The sequence below is a fragment of the Macrobrachium nipponense genome, chromosome 13, assembly GCF_015104395.2.
Source record: "Macrobrachium nipponense isolate FS-2020 chromosome 13, ASM1510439v2, whole genome shotgun sequence".
Classification (NCBI taxonomy): Eukaryota; Metazoa; Arthropoda; class Malacostraca; order Decapoda; family Palaemonidae; genus Macrobrachium; species Macrobrachium nipponense.
The window spans coordinates 1,984,563-2,011,807 of NC_087206.1; the positions used below are offsets into that span (position 1 = coordinate 1,984,563).

Consider the following 27,245-nt stretch of genomic DNA (forward strand, 5'->3'; position numbering starts at 1 on the left):
CCTCATTTTAATTCATATTACGGGAAATTAATGAAACGAAATTAAGGTGATTCGAACAGCTATCAATAGACAGAAATATCATCACTTCATGGGAGTCTACTTATGTCTGTCCGTATCTATTAAAATGTAGAAGAATCAATCAATCATTGGAGGTGTAATGAAATATGAACTTGATTTCCATACGTGGTATATTGTGTTTTTTTCAAATCCCGTAGGTAATCAATTGCTTTTGCTGCTCTTGGTTTTAGGCTACCATCCTCAGTTTTAATCAATTGGGTAAATATTAGTTTTAACAAAAAAGAAAAAAATAATAAATAACAAATGCTTAGCATTAATATTTTTCGTCCATTGTTTAAAACTATCCCATACGTTCCATCTTACGATATGAAGTTACTGGAGAAAAAACCTATATTGCTTATATTTTTTTATTAATAATTTAAGATAGTTTTAATCAATACTACAGACTCATTGGAAAAGAACTAATAATTTTAAAACCAAAGTAGGTAACTCATTGGTGAAGAGAAATAACGAATAATAAGGACCTAGAGAGCATTTTTCATTTCATATATATCTACATCTACAGAATGTATTTTTAGACATTAGACAGTATGCATACTCCAAAGAATTATGTACGCGTTTATAAATAATGGTTAAAGACGTGAAAGTTTGTTAGTATATGGCAACCATTTCATGGACTATGAAGCTCGTAGTAAAACAGTGACGTCATCAAGACGGAAGTGACTGTCGAGAGTTCCACCATGTTTATTGTGTGCTGTTCGAGTTTCTCCTAGAATTATCGGACATTTTGAAGCCAAGCATCGTCCAAAAGGCGGTGAGTAACGTAAAAAGAGTGTGTAGTTGAGTGCAAGTTATTTTATATTGGTGCGAGATATGTTGAAAATTACTTTAACAGAGATAATGAGGTCAATAGTGTTTGTTGTTGTTCAAGATTAAGATGTCTTCATGCCAGCATTCATCAGTCCGTAATTGTGCTAATGATATATACAAGTGATAAATATGGTGGTCATTCATTCATATCAATTTATATGCAAGTGACTGAAGTGACAAGTTCAATGGGCCAGCGTTGGCCCTGCGTGTAAGAACAAAGCCAGAATCTTGGAAACTCTACGGTATCGCCTCGCCGCATTTCATTTACTTGCACCTTCATGCGACAGGCAAAGTACATAGATAGATAATGTGAAGTTGTCGCGTTATGTGAAGGGGAGATGTGAGCTTTATGTTTCTAGAGGAGATCTGTGGACTTTCGCTATACTAATGGCTTATAAGCTCGTGTTGGTCCCTCAAACAAGGACTGTTGACTGATAGAATGTCAATTTTTGTTTTGTGTATCTTCCTGCAGTGATGTGACAAAAGGAAAAAAAAGTTTTAATATTGACTTGAAGGTTTTGCATTGTCTGTTGGTGAACATTGTCGAGATAAGTAAGGAGGAAACAAAGGACATGGTAGTTAAAGAAACAGTCGGGTACTCCCATGAAACCTGTGTTCAGTTTTCAAGTGGACAAAGACTGAATATTCTGGATCATTTCCAAAGTGACAGCTGAGCTATTCTTTCTTGCCGTAATGGTGGATCGCAAAAGAGAAAACAATATTCTGGATCATTTCCAAAGTGACAGCTGAGCTATTCTTTCTTGCCGTAATGGTGGATCGTAAAAGAGAAAACCAGTATAGGTAATTCTGAATGTTTACCATAAGGCAATACTATACTTTTGTCACTGTTGTGTCGTGTTCTGAGTTTTTCTCTCTTAAATGAGTTTCTGCGCAGTCTAGCCCATGATATTCAAGACTTGAGATTGTCCCATGGACTTCTGAGATTGTTTTATAAGACTTGTGTGTGGATTATCAATTAACCTTTGCCAACTATACAGACAGACTTCTAAATATGTATAATAATTTGAGGGGAAAGTATACTTTTACCCCATAAAACTACTTGGTGTTTCGGTAAATTTACATTGCTTCCCAGTTACATTGGAACATATTAAAATTTTGAATTTATATTCATGATAGCTCTCCGACATACTGCATTATACCCAGCCTAAAAAATGTCCACTTTGACCTCAAAAAATGGATCAAGGTATTTTGGGGAGTTTTACGTTGCTTACAATATTACTAGCAAATTTCACCATGTTGCATAATTATGACATAACTGATATGTCCCTCCTGATGGTGACCTGGTAAACATCACGAAAGATAAGAGTGAGAGAGAAACATCCATCACAGAAAATTCCTCAAGTTTGTACACGGTAGGAATCAAGATTGGAAAAAGGCTTTTGCCGATGACTCATGAAAATAGGAGACGGCAAGGCCAAGAAGGAAACCTGATCAGAAGAAGATACTTTTGACTTGACCGGTGTGGTCACAGAGCTACAGGAAGGAGTGTGTGATATCCTGCTGACAGAAGCGGTGGAAGTATGATGCTTATATAGCAATGTTGCTTAGTGTACAATCACCATTAAGTCAAGGACTCTAAGCCTATCACGCTTCTCACCTCACATCAGGAGAAGTCTTCGAGCTGTATTTTTAACAGCACTACGACAACCGAGGTCCTACTCTGCTAACTTGCAAGGAAATCATGAAAGGAATATCACCACTGAATAATAATTCATTATTTTAATAGTAGACATCAATTACAAAAATAATGTTAACCATCCAACGAACTAAGCAAGGGTTAAAAAATTGCTCTACAGCCCTTTATTCTGCCAAGGAAACTCCAAACTAGTTATTACATATTAAAAAAATAACTTTAGATACTTAAATTTATAGTGTGTCATAAATTTAGGAATTAGGAAAGGGGAATACTCAGACTGCAACGTGTTAGCATTTTTCCTTAACCTTTTGCATGGATAACTAAAGCAAAGATTAGTATAGTTGTAGAAGCCTGTTAACATTGTAGTTAATTAGCTGTAGGTTAGTGGGGGGGGGGGGCGTTATGGGGGCGACCACCAACTCATTCAACTTATTGGAATCAGGTTTTCCTTTGGCAAAAAGGTCCTATCAAAACGTAACACTTGTGCAAATAAAATCAATAGGTAGATAGGCAGGTCATTAAAACTTTTATGTCCAATTCAAAAACATTTATTTCAAGTTTTTCAACTGTTTACCTAAATGAAAAAATTTGTCCAAAAATTAAAACTAATTGTCATAAAAACCATTGTACACTATATTAGTTGAAAAAGACCTTTCAAACTATGCTTAACTCAGATGGTGTTTGTTAAGATGAGCAAACAAAGGCACTAGCCATTTTGCGTGATGAACATCAGTACTGTACACATTTACGGATCCAGTTTGATAAAAGAAATGTACATACAATGTAAAGAAAAATACTTAAGCTCAAAAAGAGTATGATTTTGCAGACAATGAAAACTGTTAAAACTTTTATTTGCGCAGAATAACAGATGATGAAAGATTTATACTCAAACATTAATACTTTTGATAGCAGTGTTGGTAAAAACCATAAAACAAAAAAAAAACTTCAAGCTTCCTGAGATTCTATCATGCCCTTCTCTCTCTCTCTCTCCATATACAGTACTACATTTCTTACTACCCCTCTCCTTTAGAGGAAGCCAAATGGACTGCAAACTCCCAAAACTGTAGAGACAGTCCAGAAAGAGTGAACCGTTGCCTTCCCTTCCAAAGATCGCATTTCCAAATAAGCTTGTTATGTCTAATACTTAACACCAACACATGCAGTATATATTAAAATTAACTGAAGGCTATGACAAATACTGTACAATTAATATGGCATCAAAGGCCTGCCTACCACCTTCTAAAGGAAGTCCAAGTGAAGAAGAGTATCCCATACATTTGAAGAAAAATACTCTGAGGAGGGGGAATGTTCAATTTTCACTTAAATTTCATTAAACCACAAGACCTGGCTTCAGTGCAGTAATGTTCACTTGTACATCTTAATTTCACAAAAAAAAAATGCCTTGATGACATACCGATCTTCACTTGACCAGCTTTAATGCTACCTGAATCTCTATGCTTCTATGTTGCACTTAACACTTAAAAACTGTTTTGTACGCTGTCTTAGCCAAGTAGTGGGGAGTGCAAATTTTAAATACATACCTAATACCAACAATGTATGAAAACTTTACAAAACACTGCCATTATATTACAAGATATGCCTAATTATAAATACCACTGTACACCAACTGTGCTAACCGATGTGGGGAAAAAATTAAAAACCAATGTACATCCAATATCCAGCTACAAGTTTCTGAAAACTAAGTGGCACAGTTATCCCATTAGTTTTATAACTGGTGAATCCCATGTGATTTATTGTGGAAACTTGTATTCTCCGAACTCCATGAATTGCAATGAAAAACAAAATTTTGTCTGGGCTATTGAAACAATACAGTTAATTCTTCCCAATTTTTTTACCAACAAGTGTAGCAATTAAAAAATTCTGTAAATAATTGCAATTTTGAAGATTCCAAACTTGAAAACAAGGAAGGAAATAGCCACATGGAATAAACATTGAAAGTTAAAAATGGAGCAATTTAGGCTCTCCTCAACTTAACATTACACTTATAGGTATTCATTGGGCAAATCTGTAAACTTCAATGCAAGTCAATCATGCATGTATGCGCTTCGTAACGCCTTACACTTACAACCTCAAAAATTACTTTATAGTAATGTTTCACTTTCATTACCTTTCTTGTACTGACAACAACTATATATATCTCCATCTAAATTATATCCTTAACACCCTTTTAGTTAGCGAATATGCTGAAAACAACACATCAGAAATTTTAAAATGCAAACCCTTATAGTAAGGTTCTTGTTTTAGTGAGTGACAACTTAACTGAAAAAAACCTGAGCAAAATATACAGCGGGAACAAAACATAAAACCTTAACTGGACCATATGCTGACCTTCATGAATCCAGTGAAGACTGGGACATCTGTCCTTAACAATAGTGTTACTTAGATTAATATAAAATGAACATGATAATCCCTGATAACTGGAAACACAAAACAAAACAACAAACCATAACTGGAAACAAAAAACAATAAGCCAGAGTTCCTGAAAGGTAGGCAGAATAATGCTCATTGTAGTTTTGTATGCTACCTCTAGCTTTTTCCATCCATACTACAAAAATTGCTTGACTTCCAAGACTTAACATAAAATTTTAAAGCTGTTCAAAAGTTATCTGGAATGACAGCTGCATATTGCTTTCTAAACTCTTATTTTTCAAATAACCTAGGTGCTACAAGGGACTTGCAAGTCTCGAGAATTAGTGGCATTATTAGACCACTTTATAATAAAAGTGAATGTAAATGCATGGGTGTGTAAATACGGTTATTATTGTAAGGTAATTTAACCAAAGTACTACTGAGCCAAAAACTTTGTCATAGCTGCCCTGAAGGTTCATCTTTATTTAGTGATTCAGATTCTAGCAAAATTTCCTCAATTGATTTGCTTCCAAAATGTTGAATCCTCATGAGTCATCTTGAAAAACATTAGTGTGTGAACTCTTAGGAGTATCCCAAATAAATCCTGGACTGAATGAGCCAAATTACTACAATTCTACTCAGGTTACTTATGCTAAATAAGTTTTATGTTCTGAACAGATATATAATACAATTTTGTTTTCAATTCTTCAAAAGAAAGCTACAATATAAGAATGAAGACAACATAAACACAGTCGATAATTTGGTTTTAATTACTTGCAGACTGGCATGAGTGGCATGGATATCTTGTAACAGTGACTCTTTGATGCTGCAACACATGAAACACAAAGAATTGCTTTGGCAACTAATGCTAAACTTTATACAAAACTCTCCATCACCAGATATTAGTATCTGTTGAGTATCATGAAATTTCTCTTCATTTCAAAGGTACAATTCTGGAATAAGAGCAATGTCTCTATTATCTTGATTACTAATGGCCTCTTTAAAATAGATTTCAGGTAACGGCTCCCATGTGCATTAAGTATATTGGGTAAAAAGACAGAAATTTCTTATCTCTTCTTGCAGATAAATAGCCAATTAGCAACTGAATACTGTTGACTTAGCCTTATGCCATTAAAAAGAAAATTACTGTTACGAAGTGACAGTCCACAGCACATTCAATTAAACTATTTTTCCTGTCTTAAAACTATTTTTCATGTCTAGCACACTTAATTTCAAAATTGATTTTTTCCTTTACAAAATAATTCAGCATTCTCAGTGACAAAATTTAAAATATTAAAAATTCTAACCATCTCAGCCTTGACTACAATATATTCATACTTTGCAATACAAGGCAAAATATATCTTGTATTAAAATTACCCAAATGTTTCACATACAGAATACCTCTCTCGATTCCAACTCCCTGAAATGTGAATCCTTACTCAGCCCATCTCCAGCTATGACACAAGGAGGCCAAGCCCTCTTTCAGGCGTAACACTAACTTGGGAGCTGGTGGCATTAGAAGGTTTGTGCCCAGAGATTGGGTGAATGCAGAGAAAAACTATATTAGTCAAATAACCATCAGGAGTGACATTGTTGTGAACAAGTACAATTGAAAATGTAGAGAATGAATCTGAAGGCCAATAACAAACAAACAATACAAAGTATAAATACAAAAGTAGTGATCAATACTAACGAGTATAATAGTAATATCAAAAACCATAATGCCAAATAGGACCTAGAGTATATAACCATAACTTTTGACCTAATAAAAATATATCAAGCATAATTACTGTTTTAGGAAATAGTGAAACGTTCACTACGTAAACGACTAAACGAGGGACATCAAATCCCAGAATACAAAGAATTTTTGGCTTTTATACCAGGGGCGGCAAATATGAAGGAATGCACTCGGAGTCTGGTTGACATTATGTACTTGTATTGCACATATAGAATACAAAAACGAGTGTTAACTGTCAATTTCTTCTTTTCTGAAGACAGGTTAGAAGTAGCTTGAATCTCCATAACATAATTTCTAGGCAATTAATATTAAAATTATTTGCTGTAAAATATAACTAGGTTTTTTGACAATACTGTGGTCTAAACTGATGAACATGGCATATTTTTTATCAGTCATTAATTACTGACTCAATACCAACCGCTTCATTAGCATACCTCAAACTGACAACTCTCAGGCCTTGTATCCTAATCAAAATTTTCCTCTAGGCCTTATATCCTAATCATACTTTCTCCCACAAGCTTCTACAGAAATTACTTAAGAATTACTTGTTGCTGACATGAGACTAGTTTCAATGACTAAATATTTTATGCTAGAAAATACTGAATGTTTCAGCATGGTAAAGAAATCTTTGATTTCTTAAAACTGAATCTAGCCTACCATCTACTGAGGAGAAGGTACGTAATTCAAAAGTGACTTCATAAAGTCAACACAAAATGTTCTGTACTTTCCATTAATTTTCAGCCTGGACGATATACAATTGTCCACATGTACCAACACACAACAAAGGAAATATTACAGCACATTCTTGGCAACTTTCAAAATTAGTCTCAATAAATCGAGAATATGTTTTAGGTATTCAGTCCACCTTGTGCTTTTCTTTAACTTTGGCCATAAAAATGAATCTGAGGTGACTTATCAAGTGGATCTAACTGGTTGCAATACAAAACTGAATAAAACAAATTTTAAGGCAAAATTTTATCTGCTCTCATAGGTCATGTAAACTATTTTTTTAATGTAAGGGGAAAAATTCTACTTTTGGGGAAAAGGAAAAGAATGGCTACTTTCTACCATGGAAAACATGAAAAGGGAAGCCAAAACATCCATGAAATTTTTAAAACATTTTACAGTGTTCATCACACGAATTTCATAATGGACAAGTTACCTTGCAATATGAAAATTTAATGATGTTTGCATAACCTATATTTTCGTGCCATTAGTTACGATCGGGCTATCAAAATAAACTAAATAATGCTTGGCTAACATGCTACGACTGTCTCTGTAGTCGCTTGTTTCCCACCAGAATTCTACCTGACCACCCACCAAGATGTGGGGAGGCTGGGTGGATTTCTACTTTAAGGTAGATAAGTATCCAAATAATTAATTTCATAAAAAAAAAATTTAATTAATTGGAATGCATCTTACCTATTGTTAAAGTTTGCTGACTACATACTATACTGAATGAGGATGGTGGGTTAGTGCAGCCAGAGAAACACCTGTTCAGCCAAGAAAACTTAAAGCTTTTTGATGAGGGGAAATGCCTCTAAACTTTCTTGCCTATTGCATGATCCTTACTGGTAAGTACTGTCACCAGATATTGGATCCACAGAAGGGTGTGAGGCCCCTGTAACTAGACTAGTCAAAGGATCCCTACAGGGGAAAAGGCCTATCTTGTAGAGCACTCGTGAAATCCCATAACCGACAGTCCAAACCAAAGACTACCACCTTCAGCTAAGGAGATATGAAATTTCCACCCCAAATGATTGAAAACCTGTTTCAAATTTAAACTGTGAGTGATATCCCAGTTAGCATCACGCAGAACTGAAGACGCCATAAAGCAACAGTTTTTGACTGCTGGGACAGAAAACTGCTTTTCGTATCTGAGAATTTGGAAGAACTTCATCAGCATATCTATAGTGGTACAGTTGTTGGATATCCCTCATGACAAGCACCAAGATCAATAAACTGGCCACAGTCTAATAATAGAGGTTAATAGAGGGCCGTCTAAACTTGTGGATTGCTTCCCTGGCCACTCTAGAGAAGCTTCTAGCTTGTATTAGACAGTTGACAATCTCCAAGTGTTCAGATGAAGCATGTGGAGGTTTAAAGGGATCTTTGCATAACATTCATAAGTCTGTCTGAATGGATGAAGGCTTGATTCCTGAATGGACGAAGGCATGGAACATCTAATACCAGGAAAGGAAGATCGGGAAACCACTCCCTTTGGGGCCACAAAGGAGCCATCAAAATTATCCTTGTGTTCTGCAAAGGTCACAACTTACCGAGTACTTCCTCAAAACAATAAACAACGAAAGTGTTAAGGGTTGTCTACATTCAATCACTCTTGAAGAGAGGCATCAACCTGCCCCTGCCTGGGGATCCTGGCATGGAGGGTAGTAAACTAGAAGTGTTGCATTTGGCGTGTTTTGGGCAGTTGCAGAAGAGACCATTCTGACAGAAGACCATGACTTTTCCTGCCAAGTTTGTCTTCAATAACATTCTTTCTCCCTAGGACAAAATGAGGTAAATGAATGATGCTCTAGGACTCTGTCCAAAGAAGGAAGTTTCTAAGCTAGCCTGAACAGATCTCTCGATTTGTCTCCTTGCCTTCTTGTGTAAGAATTGTAAGATTAAATTGTTGGCACAGACTGTGAATGTATTGTCTCTGACTGGTTGTTTGTTGTTACATTTGCTTAAGACCATTCCAAAATGCCAAAAGTTGTAGGTTGTTTATAAAGTTGCTTTTCTTACAGTCTAACTCCCCGACATCAAGAGTTTCTTGGAATGGCCCCTCAATCAGCCTCCGAGTCATATGGGTGCAAAGTAAGGTCTGGATTCTTGATGTCTAGATGCAGACCCATTAATATTCTATCAAAAGTGGTAGAAAATTGTCTAACCATCTCTCTGTTGGCAAAACCATGAAAAGAGAAAGTTGATCTTTGTCACCAGGTAAACAATTGATGATTGGAAAAGCATAGATCTGTCGACCTTGAACAAAATGCCCAACCCTAGGGGTATAGAGGATAATCCTTCTCTCTCAAGATTGTCTGAAGCAAATTGGTGAAAACTAACCAGTTGTCCAAATATAAGATAACTCTATCTTGTTTTTGTTTGTTTGTTTGTATGGTGCTTTTACATTGCATGGAACCTGTGGTTATTCAGCAACGGGGACCAATGGCTTTACGTGACTTCCGAACCACGTCGAGAGTGAACTTCTATCACCAGAAATACACATCTCTCGCTCCTCAACGGAATGTCAGAGAATCGAACCTGCGACCACCGAGGTGGGAAGCTAATACCATACCAACAACGCCGCTGAGGCACTGATAACTCTATCAAGCAGAGACTCCTTCCTGCTAAAGGTGCCAACACAGGTAAACACTCGTGGTGCTGTACTCGGACCAAAACAGCTTGGAATTGGAACACCTTCCCTCAGAAGACAAAGTATAGATAGTACTTCTTTGACTGAGGATGTACTGGTACATGGAAGTATGTCCCCTACGTGCCAAAAGAAATCATCTCCTGCTTTCCGAATGGCTGTCAGAACCAAACTGAATGACTCCATCAGAAAGGGAGTAAATTGAATAAACTTGCAGACTGGGAATGTTCCATGTACTGGCCTCCAGCCTCTTCCCGGAGGTCTAAAAAAAAAAATGAAGGTTAACGCCTCAGTGACTAGATGAAAATTAACTTGATGGCCTCGTTGCATAAAAATTGCCTGATCTACCCCTCCCAAATGACTTACTACTTTGTGTGAAGAGAGTGGGGAGTGAAGGAAATTGGGAAGTCAAAAGGGGTGGGAAAAATAACAATGTACCAGATATCCTTCTTCGAGAACCATCACTACCCAAGCTTCTTCCTGAAGCTTTGCCAGACACTACAAAAGCTACGTACATGGCCTTTGGGGGACCCTTACAGCCTACTTGAACAGAGTTCAAAACATCAGATGTGATTACATTACAATTCTTTCACTTCAAAAGTAACCTTTGATCACTTACTGAGCTACTGCGAGCAGTTTGGGAAATTCTGTGTGGAACTTTCATGCAGATGTTGTAGAGGCAGGACCCTAGAGGGAAGACTTCAAAAGATACTGCAAAGAATATTCTATTCTGTTCTGATTCAAGACACCTTAGGCTAATGCCTTAAAAACTTGGGGATTAAGGAGACAATGGTAGGATGTGTCAAAAACAGCTACCAATGTTGAGCTGGATCACTTTCTTGGATAAATATGCGCACAACTGCTTCTGTTGTAATAAGAACCAACCCCTCCCTCTACTTTGGAAATGTTTATAAAGGTGAGGCTAAAATCTCCGATGCCTCATCAAGAAATGCTGCCCCGTCAGGACTTAACATTTGTATATGTTATCTAACATTGTGTACAAACACACACACACACACACGTTATTCTTGCTGTAATCAGGCGGTCATACTAAGAATGAAATAATGAGTTCAAAAGTACTTCTGCCTCACAATTAGGCCAAAGTGCTTGACTGATTAGAGAGGTCTTTGCTTCCTTGGAGCAAGAACTTGAAATCCATGTAGAACAAAGCAGCTTTATATAGCTGGAAACTGATGCAGTGGCATGCTGAGAACAAGCTTATGTGATACACTTCTAATATTGCCCAAGTTGCTGTTTTAGATTAAGCCAGCAGCATGCTGGCTCATTTGCCCTAGTTGGTTGGTTCGTATGCGCTCATTCCACAAACAGTTGCAGGCAAACTACATTGTTAATGTTAGGACAGAGCTATTCAACTTTACATGACATCACCATGAAACAAGGGTAACAGCCAGAGCCATCTGCATAGTACGTACTTTAAGAGGCAACTGCTGAGAAGCACGAGGCCATTCTAGTACAAGGTAGCTTAACCTAGATAAATAAGTGGTAGGAGAGGAAGAGCCGCTATTACAGATGAGAACATTTGTCAAAAGGAAACAAGTACGACGCAACGTGATAGAGGGGGAAACTAAGGCCACAATGGAAAACGATTCAGGGCACATAATCAACAAAGGAAGCATAGATGTGCAGCTCAGAAACTACTGGAGAAAGTGTAATACTATCTCAGAATGTAATCCCCTAGACAACTCCACTAGTCTACACACATCACTATCGCCTCCAAAAAAAAGGATGATACACGAGCCAGTAAATGTGACTGCTAGAAGACGGTTGAGAGGTGGCGAAGAGGACCCTTGGCCCCCGAGATATGCCTCGGTTCCCTGTCAGCTGAGAAGACCAATTGATGCATGGAAGTCCAGAGGGCAGGCTACAGACACAAAGGCTCTGACAGTTGAAATAGTTGATCACTTGGAAGGGGAACAGTGATTTTCACCCATAATATATACGGTCATATTTCTAACCTACAGAGGAATACTTATCATTTTTCTCCTGAACCACATTGGGAGCATAAGAAAGTGGGGCAGATTGAGAGAAAAGAATCAACCCATCATGCCAAGGAGGACCTTTTGCATCTTCCGATACTTCACAAAATGATTCATCCTCTCATCAGATCACTCCTTAATTTCTTACAAAAACAAAAAAAAAAAAAAATTAAAAAAAAAAAAAAAAAAAAAAAAAAAAAAAAAAAATAGCCAGGCTAACATATGTGTGGCTGTCATGTACAAGATTGTAGAAGACATAATGCAAAAACAGAAAACTAGCACAATACTGTACAGGAGAACATCAGCCAGAAAGCCAAAATTATTACTGCGTTTTCACATCTGGACACGGACACAGCTTGAAGAAATACGACAAGACCGCAAACATTCTAAAACTGACTGGTGTGAAATGGGCAATTACAGAGACAATCCTAGTAGGTTAGCCAAACTGTCAAATTGATCGGCACGAAGATATAAGCTTAACAGTAGGTAAGATTCATTTCAAATAATATAAATATGGTGCAGATGTAATAATAAAAATATCAAACTTCAAGAAAATTGGAAATTCCACAGTCTAGTTCACCAAACTTCAATTTGAAGCTATTGCTAATTTGAAGAAAATACTTAACTGATATTCCGAGAGAGAGATTCATAAAACTGGATAAAACTTGGATGCCAAAAGGTCACATAAATATATAAGCATATGACACTGATGGATATACAGTAGGTACATCATTTGTACGAGGTTTTGCCTATTTGATTACAATACACACTATCCCAAGAATACTGGAGGAAAAAACCTTCTAGATTCAAACCTAAAAACATTTCTGATGTTAATATCTGCACCACCTGAAAGTTAACTGGTTTGCTAATTATTTAGTGATCACTAGGGCATTCAAGATGCTAACTTCTTGATACCTTAAGATAATGGACTTATTTTCATAGGCAAAAGAAAATGTTAATTCTATCACATATGCCATACCAAGGGGAGAGAAAATACATAGAGGTTAAAAGAAACCTTTCATTTGAAGAGCATCATCTATCTGACAACCATGGTAGCAAATTAAAATGGAGCTTTAGTAAATAAGGGATTGGATGCAGTTGTACAATTCAAAATAATGCAAAAAAACATATGTGCATGCACAAGACAAAAATGTTGTACTTCAATCAAATACATTATATGTGTTTTTGTTATGGATGAGATTTATATAAAATACACTTCATCACTGACAACAGCAATGCACAGGTCCTACATCATATACAAACTGGTATGTTCAAATACCATGTCTAACACTTACTGTGTTCTGATGCTACTTGACTTTACAAGAAATAAAAGAGGTAACAATATGAAGGCAGCGGGATTTAAATACAGTAATGCTGGGTTAGATTGAATATGGTGTCCCAAAGACTGTTAAACAGCTGAAAAAATAAATGCTAACTTGTTATTTATGCTTATATGGCTGTTATTCATAAGAATGAAGCAACAAGTTGACTTACTAGTAACAAAAAGGCCTTGGAAGCCTTTCACACTAAATACTAAGTAAATGCTACCAGGCTCCACTGTCATTACACAGTCCAATGACACTACCAAACGTCTGTTAAAAAAATTTCAATAAAAAGTACGACGTGCACCAGCACAAAAAAAAATAATAAAAAAATTAATTTCAAATATACAAGAGCATATAAATAACACCTATTGGCAGTCACTCAGTAATATCTCAATAAATAAGATATACTGTCTACAAATAAAACTTTTTAAGACTATGTCTTATTTTGGGAATAACAATTCTGCAAAAGATGCAACTAACTTTTATCTACAAATTTAACCAAAACTTTCTTAAAGTCCAATTTACATAGATACACAAAGTTCTGTGAAATGTACCAAGTCTGTATACCATATAGTATATATGCATTAATACATATACTATATATTTTTTTTTTTTTTACTTTTTCTTCATCCCACTGCTTTCATTCCAACTTGCTACATCACCACTTTCCAAAGAAATCAGTTGAAGTGGGCCTCACAAGGGCAAACCATAGCCTAGCCCAACTCGCTAACAGACGTAGCAACACTGTATGAGAAGCCAGTTGGAAGAACATTGGAGGTTACAGCTTGGCTTTGTACCACACTTTTACACGTATCCTCTTTTGTCGTCTCCACTTGCTTCGTGTCGGGTCACAAAATCTTGGCGATCCCTAAGGAATCCTTCATCATATATTCTCTTAATGCCCAAAGAGCAGTTACAACAGTACCATGGGTTCCTGGTCCATTAGCTAACCACTGGGCAGGTAGACGACCAGAATCATTCACAACTGTGCTGTCTTGCGAAGCCATCAAATGCTTCTCCCAGTTGCTGATGAATGGTTTATCCAAATTTTCAATATATCTGGGGACAAGGATAAAATTAATAATTTAATTAGCTAGACATACTTTAGTCCAAATAATTACTAAATTTTCAATAAATCTGCAGACAAGGATAAAATTAATAATGTAATTAGCTAATTAAAAAAATCTTTACAAACTAAGTGGTAACCAAACAAAGACTTCTTAGCGCAACCGTTTTCTAGCACTTGAAAATTTTGTCTAGTATTCGAATCACTACTGAAGAAACGTGAGACTCCTTCGAGAAAGTCTCTAAGACCTGTCTAAATACAGAACAAATTAAAAAGGACAAAATCTTACTTGATGTATGCCTCTGAATGAAGCAACCTCTGTGTCTTGGGAGGTGGAGCAACAAAAATAGGGTCACAAAACTTGGAAGGAACTGGACTCCCGGTGACACCTGAAAAATAAAATTAGTTTATTAGAAATAAAAAAACCATTATTTAACTAACCAACGAGATGATATTCTGAAGGAGGTTCAGGGTTCCCATCCATGGAGTTGTGCTGTAAGCCTCTTAAATTCTTAAAACATAAATAACATAATGTTCAATTTTCAATCCGAGGTATTACAAGTAAAAATGCACATTTTAACATTTTTTTAAAAAGTGTTTTCTGGATTCTCAGGCATAAGAAATACTATTGTTGGTGGCTGAATGATTTTGGGATTGTCAAAATCTGCTGATAAGGTGGCAGATTTTATTTGCATATTATTTTAATCTAGTTAACTGCCAATGCTGGATCAAACTTGTCTCTTCTCACAGCCAGTCTGCTACTCAGATCATTCTTGTACAAAATTACCTGACTGTGCAGTGGACATTTAGCTCTTGAAATATTGTTCAAACTTTCAAAAGAACCCTGTTGATGAGAAACAAACTTTCACAATGCAAAGATAGTGTTGCAATTCAGTGTGAAGACAGAAAAAGGGGGATATGCGCAAAGTGCGAATTAAGAAAAAAGGGATAAGCAGTGTTACTGTCTTCACAAAGTAACTAACAATGAATGATGTGGCATTCAAATGACATCTAGACATGGCAGCTAATGATGGCAAGACAAATAAGAAAACTGATAATTTTGACAGAAGGCAAATGCAAGAGTGAGACAGCCTTGTTGTAGAGTAGTGATTTTCATTAATTCTTTTGTTGTGGCTTGTTCATGAAATGGCAATTTGTCGAAAATTGCATTTTTCCTAACTATACAAACCTGAGGTCCTTTTACAATAGGAAGGTAACTAGCAGCAGCTGGAACGGTCATAAGCTTCGAACAAGGGAGTTCGGTAGTTAACTGCTTGTCCGACAGTGCGCGTGCAGCGCAACTGGGAGGTGAAGAATCACTTTTGCTTTACGCCCAGGAAAAGACGCAGAGTGAGGAGTGGCATGAGGTGGGACTATATGTAAAGGACCTCAGGTTTGTATAGTTAAGAAAAATGCAATTTTCGACAAATTGCCATTTGTTCCGGTACGTTATACAAACCATCGGTCCTTTTACAATAGGAAGACTTACTTCTCGGTGGGAGGAATCCGAGTCTTTTGAGAACAGACTGGTGTTCGCCCAACCTTGGATTGCCTCCCTGGTCTTAAGAGCGAGGGAGGTATCCTAGCCTCTGCCCAATTGATCAGGGTATGTACCGCAGGATCAATGGTCAGACCTCTGGACCCAGTAATAAGAGGGAGGCAAGCATACCTCTTAAAACTAGCAAACAAGAACTTTTTCCTATTGCAAGAGGCAATATGAAGTCATGGGATGTCTCTTGTTGGCTTCCACTTCCCCCCCCTTGTTGGGGGAAGTGGTGGATAATCGCTCCTATCTCTAATGAAAGGGGTAGGATGGGGCTCGGTCGAGTAGCTTACCTGCATCGCCTCCTGATCCTGCGTAGTGACTACCGCGTCCCTCTGCCCACAGGTAGAGGGAGAGAAAAAGATGGGGAAGAGAAGGGCAGTCACCTTCTCAATCATGCAGTCACACCAGGAAGCGATGATGTTCGGTCCGCTCGGGTGCTGGGTAAGCTACACAACGTGTTGAGCAGCCACCACGGGTCCTAAGGAACAAGTGTCCAAGGACCTGAAGGTAGAAGGAGGTGCATGTGGTCTGGTTGGACCAGACCCCTGCCTTCAGTACCTGCGCCACGGAGAAGTTCTTGCGGAACGCGAAGGAAGGACCAATGTCTCTGACTTCGTGGGCTCTCGGACGAAGGGTACGGATGTCGTCGCTACCATCAGCTTTGTACGCCCTCCTGATCACCTCATCCAGCCAGAAAGAAAGTGTGTTCCTGTAACTAATTGGTCATCCCGGTGCTAACGAAGAGGTGTCAACACTCAGACCTGAGGTGTCGAGTTTTCTTCAGATAGCGCCGTCGCACCCTCACAGGACAAAGCAGCATCTCCTTCGCATCGAAGGCGGTGAAGTCCATTAGGGAGGGGATTGTGAAGGACTCGAACTGATCGGCAGGGACCGAAGGATTCTGAGTCTTCGCTACGAAATTCGGTAAGAAATAGAGCGTCGCAGATCCCCATCCCCTGGATGCTTGGCTTTGCAGGAAAAGCCATGCAGTTCCCTCAGAGGAAAAGAAGGGAATAGTTGCTATGACCTATCCCTCTTCTCGACATAATCTTCGGTGATGTCCAGTACCCATACTGGTCTATCTGTCTGCAGCGAAGTGTCTCGCATTCTCAAATCCCATTGCAGCGAAGCCTCTCGCGGTCTCGTATCCCCCTGCGGCAAAGTTTCTCTGTCTCCGTAGTGGATAGGATACCGACACTCCATGGTGGGTGTCGATGGTATGGGTACTGGGACAAGCTAGTAGGACGAAGTAATGATTGATCTGGAACAACCGAACTAAGTCCACAGCGTAGCTCGCAACTGACTTGGGCGCTTTGACAGCTGCCGACTGACTGCGTTCGGTTGTGTGAGGCAAGCTGTCCAAGCATCCGAGCAAGTCACGTGACCTTCGCATTTAAAGGGGTATGCCGAGAGACCATACAAATCGTCTATTTGTTTGCCACCGATGCCGGACGGCGAGGTGATGATTCTCTCAAGGCATGTGCCCAACAGGCGAAAGTCAATTGCCTTCTAGAGACCGAGGTCCCTGATGGCAAGACAGAATTCTCATAGTAGTTGAATCTCAGCTAAGGAGAAACAACACTATGTGCCATTGAAGACGAAGGTGGAAGGTGAATGCCACCTACAGCCGAACTGAGAGAAGTAATTCTCAAGATTCTGAACCTATGCTTACAAAGGACTGAAAACGCTAAACTGCTATTTCATTGCTGTTCGGTGAAAAGTCGTAGTTGCAATGAAAGCGGGGCACTTTTCAATAATGAAAACACAGGGATGTACTGCCTGAAGAACTGCTTCTCATGGGCTGATCATCATCTTCTTCAGGTTATCCAGGGAGGACAATATACTTGGAAGTAGAGCTGGCAGGGCGGGGAACAGGTGATGTCTTCCGTAATACATCTGTAATTCGGGGTGAACAATGAACAATTGCACAACTACAAATACGAGATATTTTTAGAAGACAAACTCAGATGTCTGAAGAAATCATTCCGCATTATTGCAGGGGTGCGATGCAGCGGGAGACTAGGCTACAGACTTCTGTTACTGCGCGGTAAACAGAAAGATGATAGAGTCTATTGAGATATCTCTGTCTGAAAATACTCGCAATGTCCAAGGCGATGCATTAGAGACGGTCATTCATGTATGCGAGAATCCCAGTCAATCAGAGACCTAAGTCTGTGATTGTCGGGCAGAGATACGGTTCGGTAGTCAATCATTGTAGAGGAGAGAGACATAAACCGACCATTCATCTCGGAGAGCCAGCTGGTACTGGGCTGCTTCAGGCAGCTCAATACACAGTTAGCTCTCGCTCACTCGTCATCCTGAGTTGCCAGGTAATCCATTCCAAGAAGGAATGCGTTCGGCTAGAACCACTGAGCGTAAAAAAATACGCTTGAGCAATTGTATTTAAACGAAACGGATATCGGTAAATACAAAAGCTGTGGTGGTGGTGTTGTAACAATACCATAAGTATCTCAAAATCGAAACTGGTAACTCCTGGGAGGTTGCAGGCAGTCCCAAGTTGCAGTTCAATTAAGATACTATTCGTCTCAGTCACAATCCGTAGAGTTAACTACGGTATGTGCCTACACCCCGGACAATTCAACTGATTAACAGAATCATGTCGCGAGGGTAATATACGTAGTATATTTGTAGGTTCCTATACAAAGACCTCCATCCTAAATTCTTTTCCATTCGAGGAATGAGAATAAGGATTGGAAGCCGACACCCTTCATTCTCTAATCAAGAGAGTGAAGGAGAAGTCTTCCCCGAAGGAAAGCTTCAATGGTGATAACAGAATACCGAAGACGATAGTTCAAGCCAAATTGGATGTCCCCGTCCGTTCTTCTCTATCCCAGGGTTAGACGCCTACTGTGAGATATTCTTCCTTCAGCAGCAGTGCTTCTTCCGAGTGCTAGAAATTCCAGGAATTCGAGCATTCGGCGAGATTCCCGATAATCGTAGTAACAATTATCAGGGATTCTCGTCTAGCCCACTCTGGACCGTGGTTTCGCCCTAGTGTTTGCAGATCGTAAAAAACCAGACCACTGAGAGTGCTAGAAATTCCGAAGAATTCTAAGCGCTCGGCGAAACCCCCACCGAATTCATCAGACGATCATCGGTTGGTGGTCCTCCCGATTCCCGTAGAAATCAAGGACTTACATCCGGTAGGACTTACATCCGGTAGGACCCGAAGGTCCCCCCCTCCAGGAACGCAGTCCCCAACGTGGAATCCTACAGAGAACGCTCTGCAGGATCCCTCCCCTTTCCCTCGTAGCCGTAGGGAGAGAGGGAATGGGGGAGGAATTGGCTACTCGCTTGCCTTCCCAGCGGAACTTGCAGTTGGAGAAGTGAGTACGAGCAGCCATCACCTTGCGGCGATGGCCTCTCAGAGTCTGGGAAAACGTATCGTCAGGAGAAAATGTTTTCCCGAGGAGGGTTACAAACTCGTACTGTAGGTTAAGCGTCTGCCGCCACCGTGAACGGCGTCTGGGTGGGGCTGATCGAGCACCTGACAGGAGAGAGCCGATACCGTCCTCCGACGCGTCCCAGTCCTCGTCGAGGCCGAAACCTCTCAAGAGGACCGAAGGGGGAGCGCGCCCTGTTCTCTTGAGTGCGTGGTCCAGACGGACCGTCACGTGAACAGCGGTGATGGTCCCTCCAAGAGTCTGGGAAGCGTCATTCGTCCTTGCCCCCCCCGCCCCCCACCCTCACGGTCACTCCTGCTTGCCTCGTTCCTCCCGGTGTAGTCTAAGGAGGTTGAAGGGACAGGTGAGGGAGACCTGATGCTCCTACCCTTCCTACTAGCATGCTAGTAGACTGGGAGGACTGCAGGCGATCCCCAGCCAACGGTGGCGATTGAGCTGCAGGTCTAGACCAGCGGCTTCTTGTGGAGAAAAGCTGGACCAAGGAACGGAGCATCGGTCTTCTGTCAGGGGAGCTGTTATGAGAGCTCCTCCCCTGCCTACCAGCAGAACCGGTAGGCTGGGAGGACTGTGACGATCATCAACCACGGTGATGGTCGAGTTGCTGGTCTGGACCAGCGGTTGGCAATCGTCAACCTGATGGTCGAGTTGCTGGTCTGGGCCAGCTGCTGGTCTGGACCAGCGGTTTTCCTGCCTTCAGGAGATCACTGGCGATCGAGCCGCAGGCCTGGTCGTGCGGCTCTCCTGGGGAGAGCGGCTAGACCGAGAGCAGCGGCGACGGTCCCGACAGCGATCTCCCCAAGGTCGTTGTGCTGATGAATCTGCACAATGACCTCAGCAAAATTCCTCTGGATCTCAGGAGTGACCGCATCTTGAGGAGTTGGACCATCAAGCCCTTCCAGCAAGAGCGATTCCCGAGACCCTCCTCCTTCAGAGGGAGGAACAGCGGCAGACCCCTCCCGGTCTCCTCCTGCCACTTGCACATACGACCTGGTCGATCCGAGGACCGTGCCTGGCACGTAGGGCGTTGTGGCGGGATCGTGGGGGGGCGCACCCCTCACGATCACTCCTTGTTACCTCGCCCTTCCCGGTGTAACCCAAGGAAGTTGAAGGAAGTTGGAGGAACAGGAGAGGAAGACCTGACGCTCCCCCCTCGCTCACCGGCAGAACCGGTGTGCTTGGGGGGCTGCAGGCGATCGCCAACCCGCGGTAGCGATCGAGTTGCAGGCCTGGTCGTGCCGCTCCCCTGGAGCGAGCAGCTGGACCGAGAACAGCGGTGGTCAGGGGACCTGCAGAGACCACAGTTGTGATGGAACCGGTGCCCATTCTCACGGCGCGTCGAACCGCTGGAACCAGCCGAGGCTGGTTCCTGCGATCGAGGGGAACTCTCACCAGCCTCTGCCCGTGATCAGTCTAGGTCTATCACCGCAACCCTGGTAACCAGCTGGTCGCTACGAGAGCGATCGCTGGTCTAGCGTGTCACCTGAGCGGCTCCTTGGTCCTGGCGCTGAGAGAACTCGGACGTCCAGGCCTTGGCTGCACGGTTGCCCGCAGGTGCCCGTACACTCGGTACCTCTCGCGAACAAGAGGCAGAGCCGGAACCTGGTGTAGCGGCAGCGCCCCTACACCAGGTGAGGAAGTACCGGTGTTAGCCGGTACTCCTCTGGTCCCTGTCTTCTTCTTCCTTGCGGAAGGAGAGACGGGCCCCGCTCCCGAAGGAGCAGGAGGACCAGCAGAAGGACCCCCCGTCCCAACGGAATGAGACGGGCCTTTAGAAGTTCCCGAAGGAGCCTTCTTGGGGGGGAAGGAGGCAGCCTTCTTCTTCCTCGGCTTGAAGCCTTGGGAGTTGAAGGGGAAGAGGCGGCAGCAGGCGACGAAGAAGACGACGACGACGACGTTACCTCCTCCTTCTTCTTCTTCTTCTTCTTCTTCGTCAGCTCCCTCAGGACAGACGTCAAGTCCTCCATCCAGGATGGAGCCGGGGCTGCTGTTGCCGAAGCAACAGGACCTGGCTGCACCTGTCCGGAAGGACCAGCGTCTCGGGCAGTAACACCACGGGCTGGAACGACATCAGCAGGTGCGAGAACAGCAGCAGCGGCAGGTACGGCAGACAGGGCAGGTACTCCAGGAGACGGGGCAGCAGCCAGCGGCAGATCCAGGGGCGAGCTCTTCGGGCAACGGAAGACCGGGGCTGGCAGCATGAAGAACCCGGAGGGGGAGGCACGCCCCTCCTCGGCACTGCAGCTTTCAGGCCCTGCACGGCGGCCGTTGGCGTCACAGACATCACGAGAAGGGTGTAAACCAGGTGAGGAGAGGCGGCGTACCCTGGATTCGAGACCGTGTAGTGGTGGTCACCGCTCCATGGGTGACCGGCGCAGCCCCTGAACGCTCGGCGTGCCTTGGAGTCCCAGCGACATCCACACCTGGCCAAGGTCGTCCCCCGCAGCAGGAGCCCTGAGGAAGCAACAGTCGGAAGTTAGGAGGGGTTCCCCCTCGTGCGCGCGCAGAGGGGGTGGGGGGCGAGTCCACCCCGAGCGAACGGAAGACCCCAAATACAAATGAACGTCAGGTAACGAGCGCCCTCCTCTACGCTCGACGGATCGGGCGAAGAGAAGGACCTCGAAACCCTCCTCCCCCCCCTCCTGAAGGGGAAGGTGCCAACTGCGGGAGCCGAGTCGGGGGCAGGAAAGAAGACGCAGTGTCCGAAACCAAGGGAGTAGCAGAGCTTCCAACAATTCCTTGGCAGGTCTACACTTCTCCCCACCCTCGCACAGTACTCACTGCACCTCCGACCAATTACACAAATGCTACAAGGCTCGGGCCGAGAGCATTCACGGCCTTGGCACAGAGTGTAAATGAGGATCAATCTTCGAAAAGAGCGGAAGACCCCACACTTGCAGCCCTCCACCCCCGGGCACACTTTAAGGTTGATGGGTGGGTGCGGGGATAGCTCCATGTCCGATGATCCATAAAATCAATGTAATAAAAGATGAAAAAGACAGTAAGTACTTACAATTCACTTTCAAACACTGACAAACCAAGTTGAAAAATTCACAACAAAAGCAAAGCATACGACGATGAAGCGGGCAGAGAGCGATGACGAACACATCCTCCACACACACGACCGAAAGAAAAAGTGATTCTTCACCTCCCAGTCGCGCTGCGCGCGCACTGTCGGACAAGCAGTTAACTACCGAACTCCCTTGTTCGAAGATTACGACCGTTCCAGCTGCCGCTAGTTACCTTCCTATTGTAAAAAGATCGATGGTTTGTATAACGTACTGGAACAAATGCCATTTCTTCTCATCCCAATTTTTAAAGCATCTGTGACATTATTGTTTATCATTTAGAGAGCATTTTTTTTCTCTATTTTCTGGAGTACAAAAGTACATTTTCTGCAAACTTCTGAAGTTAACTTAGGAATGTCAACCTATCAATGTCATCAATATTCATACGATGAAAAAAATACAAGCAATAAAACAAAATATTGCAAGAATTAATGTTCCATTTATCTTTCCAGACAAGTTGCAACAATTGGAAAAGGATGTTTATGGAGGCAAAAATATTAAACTGCACTCATCATAAACCAGCATGGAGAGTGGTAAGCTTGCTAACACATCCCCACTTGCCTGTTTATTGGAATCATAATTTGCCGCAAAAATTAATTTCCCTACAGGATCTATGATGTCTATCAATAGCATTTGTAGATGATTTGTAACATGTCATTATATAACATGTATTATACGTCATCATATAACAATTGTATCATGTATATACGTATATTGATATGGGGCTATGTATATTTGCCTCCCATGTTTTGATAAGTGGCAACCAAACATACTGAAATCCAATGCCTAATGAGGCCACTTCGACTTCGGTTGCTCTCACGCATTGTATTTGTTGTATTGTAACCTAACAAAAATCCTACTACATTTCAGATGAGCTTGTTTCACGTCGCATCCCAACCATCATAGTGCAGCAGGGTATATTACGAGAAGCAAGCTACGACACAGGAGACTTACAACGAACCAGAAGAAAACTGAGAGGACCATACAACAGCAGCTACCTACTTTTCTCTCTCTCTGCAACTGACTTTATTTGCTAATATGTACAGAGTATCATGTGCGTAGTGCAAGGTGGTGCTAACGAGCTAAGTTGTGCCAATATTTTAAGCACTGCGGTTAAAATTCTGATACTGTATTCAAGTGGTGTAAACAGAGCATTATTCACAATGGATTCTCTATGTTATCAGGACAAATGTCGACCGCCCACTTGCCCAGATAACACAGTTCCCACCCGCTCTACATCCCCAGTTGACGATACCCCAATCAACTGATTGTATTTGTTCATACAATACCTGGTTAATCGTGGACCGAGGATCATACCATGATTAGACGAGAAAAGAGACAGAAAGAAGAGGAAAGATGAAGAAAACGGAAAGAATTAAGGGTCCAAGGACAGAAAGAGAACAATGAAATTTGCTGGTAACAGGAAGCAGACCGCTACAGTGCCTTTCTGCAAATGCGACCATCCCTCGTACAGTAAGGAACCACAGGAAACCCCAGCAAGTCTCTTCTGACACCCTCAGCTACTACATTGCCACCAGAGGGCAGCACCCAGTCAGCACCCACTCCACAGAAAACAATCATCTAGAAACCTCTACATTTCACATCTTTCAGGAATGGCGATGTTGATGGAACGATTATTCAGTCACAGTGGATCTTCCCAAGTTACTAGGAGAGAAACAATCCAGATGAGAATGTGTCTTGTCTTGGAGACAAAAAAAGATCCTCGAGCACACACTAGGCTTCTGATTAAGTGTCGACACAGATTTGGATACCCTTGATGAACACATCAAGAGCCGTTGCAATGAGAATCTACATCTTGGGGAGCTGCTAACCAGCAAACAGTTAGAGGGAGATTCTTTTTCAGAGTATGTAAAATTCAAGAACACTGCAGAGGAATTAGATTTCTGTCATGGTATACCTTCAGTTTGTGAGCAAACCCAGATGAAGATGATCATCCTCATGGGATCATGGGAGTCGGGGATGAAGAATTAACTTTAAAAACTCCTAGCCCTTGACAACAATGCCTCTCTACAGGATATTATCAGTACATCACACCTATGAGGCCACCAGGAAGGCCACTTCCGCAATTCATGCTTCGCCCTCTCAAACTACAGGAAGCAGAAGAAACATGGAAAGGGTGCCACCTCTAACACCACAACAAGAGTTCCATGGCAGTCGTGCAACCGCATGTATGGATCCACAGAGAAGTGCCCAGCAGCAAATAGCACATGCAGCAACTGTGCCCACAACGGGCATTGGGACAAGGCAGAGAGGTGCCCCATCAGACAAGTCCAGTGCCACCACTTCAACTGATAGCGCATTACAAAAAGTGCTGTCAAAAGAAGACAACGGATGCCAGATGCCAGAGTGGCACTTCCAGTGACAAGTCTACACCAACTTCTCCAGGCAAGACCCCAGCTGTCGTCGTCGGATGGGAAGACCCTCTTCTAACAAGACACCACAGCCAATCCCCTTTACCCTCTCGTATGGTGACCACATTTAGGATTCAGATGTTGCCAGACACAGGTACAGACCTCTCTGTTGTGGGCCCTCAGAATCTTGACCTTCTGCACATTTCGGATTCCCAAAGATGGCATTTCAGCAGGCCCACAGCAAAGTAGCAGCAAACAAGGACTTCCCTACATGGATGATCTTGGATCTTTGTTCATTTAAGGGGTTAATGAATCAATTGGCCAACTTTGCACCTCTGATAACTAATGCAGCTCAGCCTCTCGGACCCCTCATGAGCACCAAGTGTGCATTTGTATGGTCCTCGGATCAAGACAGAGCATTACACCAAGTCAAGAGTGACCCAGCTGGGTCACCAGTCCTTGCCCCTCTTGATCTAACCACTCCCAGTTATCCTACAGGCCAATGGTTCTAGACTCAACAGAGTTATCCTACAGACCAATGGTTCTAGACTCAACAGACTAAGCTATCCCCTTCTGTAGGACCACAGCAAACATATGACTCCACTTAATACAGTGTGGCTCGCGTTCCCTTGCAGACATTGAGACATGCTACTCCACAATTGAGTTGCGAGATGTTACCCATAACTTGGGCTATGTCTAAGTGCAAACTGTACCTGATAGGCCTTCAACATTTTACACTGAAGACGACCATCACCCACTGGTGCCAATTCTCAACCATTACACTCTAGAGAGAACATCGCTGTACCTGTTCACAGCTGTGTGGCATGCTGGCAAGCAGCTTACCATACCCAACACCCTGTCATGTGCCTGTCAGCCAGCTCACACCACAGAACGAAACCAACTGGGTTGAGTCTGGGCCATACATCAGTACCATTGCCATAACTCATGGAGCAGCCCAAGAGGATGATGCCTCACTCCAGGAAGCTGACAGGATTATTCAGGATCTTGGTGCTTCAGCAAAGGAGGGCCCGTTGTGGAGGCTAACGGGATTATTCACGTTCTTCATGCTTCAGTGAGGGAGGACCTGTTGTGGAAGCTGACAGGATTGTTTAAGTTCTTCGTGCTTCAGCGAGGGAGGACCTGTCGTAGAGGCTGACAGGATTATTCAGGTTCTTCGTGCCTCAGTGAGGGAGGACCCGTCATGGAGGCTGACAGGATTAAGGATTATTCAGGGTCTTCGTGCTTCAGTGAGGGAGGACCTGTCATGGAGGCTGACAGGATTATTCAGGATCTTCATGCTTTAGCGAGGGAGGACCCATCATGGAGGCTGACAAGATTATTCAGGATCCATGACAGTCACAGAGGAATAGAAGCCAAAGAGCGTAGGGCACAACAGACTTTTCAATGGCTAGGAATTGACTCAGACATTGCAAGTACTGTCCAAGCTTGTGAGCATTGCCAGTTTGTAAAAGTCGGCCTCCAACAGGAACTTCTTCAGAACGACTACTTCTCTACTAGGCCCTTTGAACTGTGTCAGCAGACTGCAGGGAAGTCATCCCTCATCATGACCAACAGGTTTTGTCTTTTTCTGCTGGCCTGTGGTTGCAGTCCTGAAGTTGGTGTCCCACTTCACCTCAGGACTGACGGTGGACCTAAATTCACCAGCCATGAATTCAGGGATTTCATGGAGTGATGGGGAGCACACCATCTTGTTACTTGCCCACATTACCTGCAGTCCAATGGCCATACCGAGGCCACTGTGAAGCATCTTATACTGAAGACAGCACCCTCCAGCAAAATAGACTGTGAAGACGTTGACAATGGCCTCTAGAGTTACAGAACACTCCAAACTTCACAGGCGCTCCTCTGCATAAGTCCTATATAACCACCCACTTTGCTTCTGTGTGCCTGCTCATTCTCATTCTCCCAGAAATTGCTCCAAAAAGCCAAGGAATGCAATCACCGTGCTGCTGCCAGAGCTGAACATGTACAGAGGTTGTACGATCAACATGGATGCCCCCTACCCAGGATAGATATAGAACAGTCAATCAGGATCCAGAATCTGACTTCTCAATGTTGGAACAAGATCAGGGTTGTCACAAGCAATGGCAGGTCAAGGGACTATGACAAATGTCTCCCCAGCAGTCAAGTACTATATTAGAGGAACCAGCACTTCCCCCCTCCAAGTTCAGTTGCTCTCACACTTTGTCCTTGCTGCCTTGTAACCTAATAAAGAACCTACATTTTAGATGAGTTTGTTTCATGCCTCATCCCAACCAACAATGTGGAAAATACTAGCCATTTACCGACCTGAGCATACAAAATGAACATTCAGACTGCAGACCTTTTGTCAGGGATGAGCAATTCAAAGAACCCCAAACCCCTACCAAAAATCCTTCCTTCCAAAGAGATTTAGGAA

General features: G+C 42.4%; 1 protein-coding gene and 1 long non-coding RNA gene across 7 annotated transcripts in view; one reads left to right on the top strand and one right to left on the bottom strand.

Annotated features, from left to right (window-relative positions):
- Positions 1-633: 633 nt before the first annotated feature.
- LOC135225598 (uncharacterized) lies at positions 634-27,074 on the top strand. Its single transcript, XR_010317035.1, has 3 exons — positions 634-832; positions 22,907-22,987; positions 23,325-27,074. It is a non-coding gene; the product is annotated as an uncharacterized LOC135225598 (long non-coding RNA).
- LOC135225597 (protein polybromo-1-like) overlaps positions 12,209-27,245 on the bottom strand; it is a 102,478-nt gene continuing 87,441 nt past the window's right edge. For all 6 annotated transcript variants that reach the window (XM_064264888.1, XM_064264887.1, XM_064264891.1 and 3 more), the window contains 2 exons: positions 14,708-14,807; positions 12,209-14,411 (listed from right to left, as the gene is read on the bottom strand). In XM_064264888.1, the coding sequence (XP_064120958.1) occupies positions 14,201-14,411; positions 14,708-14,807 (311 nt within the window). In that variant the 3' untranslated portion in view covers positions 12,209-14,200. The remainder of the gene's footprint in view (positions 14,412-14,707; positions 14,808-27,245) is intronic.